Genomic DNA, 5,326 nt, shown 5'->3' with positions numbered 1-5,326 from the left:
TTTATTGTTTTTGGAGGTTTTATCATCCATACAAAAATCATTATAAAATAATTTGACAATTCAATTTCATTTTGCACTTGCCACCACTCACCCGCAGATGGCACACACTTGTGACAGAACACGTACTTTTTCAGAGCCGTTCTGTGTTTTCATTGGCTAAGCGTTGAGACGTCGCACTTACTCATTGGATGCGCTGACAAGGTCATGACTCCTGCGCGCATGCGCAGTGCTAGTTTTTTAAGCTGAATCAATGTGGGTCGAACAGCGGTGTTTCTGATCAACCGTAGATCTTACAATCTACTTCAAGACTTAATTTAGTAATCCGTTCGTTTACCTGATTTTAGGCAGACTGCAAACATGACGAGCAGCTCAAAGCGGAAAGAAGAGATGCACGTGGCTAACGGAGGAGTTAAGCTGTCCACATGGAGTAAAGCTATCCGCTGTAAAGCAGTGTGGGACGAGAAGGTCTGATATTACACATAACGTTACAACACACACTTTAGTTCACACTTTAGTGTGTGTCTTGGTGTGTGTCTCTCTCTCTCTCTCTGTCTCTCTGTCTCTCTCTCTCTCTCTCTCTCTCTCTCTCTCTCTCTCTCTATATATATATATATGTGCGTGCGTGCGTCTGTCTGTCTGTCTGTCTATCTGTCTGTCTTTGCGTGCGTGCGTGCGTGCGTGCGTGTGTGTGTGTGTGTTGAGGTGTCGTGTAGGGATTGGGCTCTTTAAAGGATTAATGCTGCCATGTGCTGCTCACTCTTTATTTTCATCTGTAGAATAAGAAGTTTCTCTTGTGTAAAGTCTCAGTTTAGTAATTCCTTATAGATCAAACCACCAAGTGGAAACAAATCTGTAAAAGTATTGTCAAAAAGAATAAAGAACATTCAAAGACCACACTATTATGTCGAAAGACATTGTAATAAAAATGCCATCCATAGTATGTATGATAGTACCATTGTGCTTTTTTGGTGAGGGTGATGCTGCAGTTGTAACCACTGTAACCCCCTTTTGACATACATTTGTTTCAGTACATTTTGTGCACAGACCATTTATCATAAATCTTACCTAGATTTACGTCAGGAATTTATCATGATAAACACTAGTTGGTATGAAAGCAATAGTTGGGAATAAGGGATTAGTATAGTAACTAAACTGATGTTAAAGTGACATTGATTTGTTAAAGAGTTTTATCGATTGATTTTAATGTTTTTTTTTTTGCACCTATTGATTTCTACAGGATGAGTTTTTAGATGTTGTCTACTGGTTTCGACAAATTATTGCCATCATACTGGGGGTAATATGGGGCATTGCACCGCTGAAAGGGTTTCTGGGAATAGCAATGTAAGTACTCCGGTCCTAAGCCTTAACATAATTTTTAACAAATCATGAAGTGATTCAATATCTTCTGTTTGTCTTTATTTCCCTCAGATTCTGTGTAATCAATGCAGGAGTTCTGTATGTGTACTTCAGTAGTTTCCAGCAGGTAGATGAGGAAGAGTATGGAGGAACATGGGAGCTCACCAAGGAAGGCTTTATGACATCATTTGCTTTGTTCCTGGTAAATATTTTCCATAAATGTTTTAACCTGATCTTTAAAAGTTATCAAAAATAATATTTAATATTTTTATTTAAATGGGATTGTTTTTGTGCTGCAGGGCACAACTTTAGAAATTGTAAAAATACAATGAAAAAAGTATGTTTGCTGCATTAGCTAGTATTGTCATGATAATTCCAAATTAGTGTCAGGGTTTTTTTAAACCCGGGTGTCCCGCTTTAATGAAATTATTTGGTCTGCCCCAGTCAGCTTCGCACCTCTGTATCTATTTTTTACAACCTGCCCCGCACCACAGACATGCTAGGCAGTGTAATGTAAGTGTAAACAGGCTTTATTTCAGCCTAAAAGTGCTTGGAAACAGCCATTAGATTACATTAAAATGTAAACTAGCAACAACATACACTTATGAACCATAAAAACCAGCATGGTCATATAAATATAGAGATGGGATAATGATAAACCTTTTCAACATTCAAGCAGTAAAGATACAGAATGGTCATTGGAACACAAAACACTTACAAACATTTGAACATTATTATGTTATTATATTATCTAAACCTCATCTATTCAGGTTTATTGCGTTTTACTGTTACTTGCTGTAAAGTGTTTCATTGTTTATCATGGACATAGTCTCTGAGTGTGTGCATTGATACTAGGGCTGGGTATTGTTTAAAATCTTTCGATCCGGTGCCGATTTCGATACCGGTTCCTACAAAACTTTTTTCGATACCATATGTTTTAAAATCCATTTAAACATCAACAAAAATACATTAAACACAAAACTTTTATTTTTCACCTTAATTAAAACAAATTCTGGTAACAGTTCTCACTCAGGGTAACATTATTAATAAAACTGGTTGTGCTTTTTGGATAGGGGTGCGATAGCATACAGACTTATCAGTTTTTTTTTTTAATGAAAATAAAGGAAACAAAAATAAAGAAATTAAGAATATAATTAACACTGCTTTATTTTATGAAATGTAAAATGGTCTTAGTGGCTTATGGCTGCAAAAAAAATATTTAAATGGGTGACTGAGTTTTACTGGGAAGATTTGTATGCATCTTTGTTTCTGTAAACAACGAACTGTAATGCTCAACTTCATAATTATCAAAATATTAAATACATTTGGGATTTTTAAAATGAGTAGAAAATGCGTTAAATGTCATTTCTTCAAGTGAAATTAGCAAACCAGTAAAATGGAATTTTAGTTTGTTTTAAATAACGAGCCAGGCGTGTAAGCAGTGTTGAGTAGTCAATCGCCGGCGCTTTACGTCCTTACATGCAAGTTCAGGCTCACACAGACACAGCCGATGGCTTTTGAAACCGAAATTTGGTACGATACTCGTAGGAGTTTTTCGTTCAATACCATAAAAGTATCGACACACGGTACCCAGCCCTAATTGATACACCTTCAATCTATATGTTAGATGGTTTATTTTGATAGGTAAACTGTCTCTGTAGCATTAAAAGAGGAAAAGCTAAAGGAGTTTGTGTTTTACCTCCAACTGTCCAGGTGTGTTAGGCAGTCTTTTTGGCTTGTCACTGTAAATCGCTATTTTTCTGCACTAAACAAGTGAATTTTGCCTACATACTTTCAGAGATGATAGGCAAGTTATATTATAGAATAATACTGGTTGAAAACCCAGTTTTAACAAAAAAATGGACATTCGAGTAAAAATTTTTTAATTGTTCCATCACAACATCCAACAGGTATTCCGATATATGATTTATGTAATGAGGTTGATGAAAAAAATTACACTGTGGCTGGACATTTGCCCCGCAGAAATTTAATAAAATATAAACCATTAGTGCTGCATGATAATTCGCATTTGATCGTCATGGGCGTTTCGTCAGTAATGCTGGTTCCTTGATTAGTAGTAAATCGTCATCACCTGCTTTCAGATGGAGCAGCATTTACTTCACAAAGCCTTAGTTCCCTGACAAGATGGGGCCATATCACATGCATATCGCAAGTGATAAGTCCGCGATACTTAATGGGAAATTGCCCCGATTGTCAGTGAACTACAGCTAAAACCATTGTTACTGGAACATTTATTCATCATGAAAACAACATGCATGCAAGAGTGGATATCCCTTTATCAGTGCATACTGTAAACCTCACAGTCCATTCAATATAAACATTGCAATCTTTCTGATCATGTTGATTTATGTTTTTTTGTCAGGTGGTTTGGATAATTTTCTACACAGCACTACACTACGACTGAGGATCTACAGGAAACCCATAGAGAAAAACAGACATTTATTTAATGTTATTCAGAAGGGCTGAAGCGAGCTACTTGCGCAGTGGTATATGTTACCAGCAGGATGGACGAGCCTTGAAGATTAGGTGCATAGTGGGTACATGTTATTATCCTTTCAAACCCAGGGGTCATTGAATTTTAAGCTAATATTGTCCACTGCACTGCCATGGCTAAAGGGTTAATACTGTTATTTCTGTTTGTCTTTTTTCTTTCAACGCCATTGTATCAAGTAGGATTTAACTTAATTTTATGTTTCATGATTAGCTTCCAATACAAATTGTCTTTCTCTCTTAAGACCGGTTAATCAAATAAGCAGACTGTAAATTCTGTACAATTTCATTTTATTGAATCCACGATGTATTAAAGTACGCATTTCTGGTCGATGTAACACTTCTCAGTATTTTATAGTGTATTCACTGAAAAGCGAATGTTCTGTATGCTTGTTATGATTCATAAGATATAACTGAGGCAGTAGAGAGACTATTTTCTGGATGAATTGTTTTGAAGAATAAAATAAAACTTGGGTATTGTTTGCCCCACTGTTTTTAACCAATTTTTTGCTGATCTGCTGTTTTGTATTTATCAATTGTACATTCTTTTGGTTTGTTTTATGATTGTTTTCTGAGAAATCCTGGACCTAAAGTGACTTGATAATACACAGTGCACTCCAATAATATTGACACTTTTCGTAAATCTGAACAAAGAAGTCTGTGAGAAGATGTCATTATTGTAACCTTAAACATGAACAAAAATTATCTTGCTTTAAAGGATATCAAACAATGGCAAACCCAAGACAGTGATATCTCAGTGATATCCAAAGACAAATATATAATAAACAAATATATTTATTAAACATATCTGGCACAATTATTGTCACTTATGAATTCATAGAAGTAAAATATATTTGCATATGATGTTATAATTTTTTGTTCACCTGGGTGATAATAAACAAACATATTGTTCAACCATGAACTATAGTAATTCATCACAATAGATAAGACCAGTGAGATTTTTGGCAATGGGTTCTTGAGCATCGCAAAATGGGAAATTGCAATAATGGGGGAAAAGTTCAAAAAAGTCCCTATAAATCCTATTAGGAGGGTGGTTTGAGATGCCAAAGAATCTCAAAGGAATACAGCTGGAGATTTGCAGATGTTGGTTGGGATTTAAGGACACAAAGTCTTAAAACTACAGTCCAAAGTCTCCTACATCACCATCAAGTCATCTGGGAGGGTTTCAAGAAGCATCTATATCTAAAAACAAACTAAAACATCTTTTTGACAGACACTTCTGGAACTTTTAATGAGATCGGCTTCTATAACTCGATAAAACCAAAATAGACCTTTGTGACAATAAACACCAGAGGTGGGTTGACAACCACAGAGAGGTAGTAGTCATATTAAAATGTATCCCATGTGCACGTTTCAATGTGGAGGTAGTTTTTTAATGTTTGAGGCTGTTTTTCTTATAGAGGACCTAGACAAAGGATACATCTGTCTGCCAGAAAGC

The 5,326-nt window shown here is 35.7% G+C and overlaps 1 protein-coding gene across 1 annotated transcript; it reads left to right on the top strand.

The window, feature by feature from the left end:
* Positions 1-218: 218 nt before the first annotated feature.
* rab5if (RAB5 interacting factor) lies at positions 219-4,370 on the top strand. The gene is made up of 4 exons (XM_065282574.2): positions 219-465; positions 1,238-1,341; positions 1,429-1,558; positions 3,740-4,370. The coding sequence occupies exons 1-4, from the start codon at positions 358-360 to the stop codon at positions 3,779-3,781; spliced, it is 384 nt and encodes a 127-aa protein (XP_065138646.1). The 5' UTR covers positions 219-357; the 3' UTR covers positions 3,782-4,370.
* Positions 4,371-5,326: the final 956 nt, after the last annotated feature.

Source organism: Paramisgurnus dabryanus, chromosome 21 (genome assembly GCF_030506205.2).
Source record: "Paramisgurnus dabryanus chromosome 21, PD_genome_1.1, whole genome shotgun sequence".
NCBI classification, from domain to species: Eukaryota; Metazoa; Chordata; class Actinopteri; order Cypriniformes; family Cobitidae; genus Paramisgurnus; species Paramisgurnus dabryanus.
Note: the sequence above shows the minus strand (reverse complement) of the source record. Positions and strands in the feature narration are given on the sequence as shown.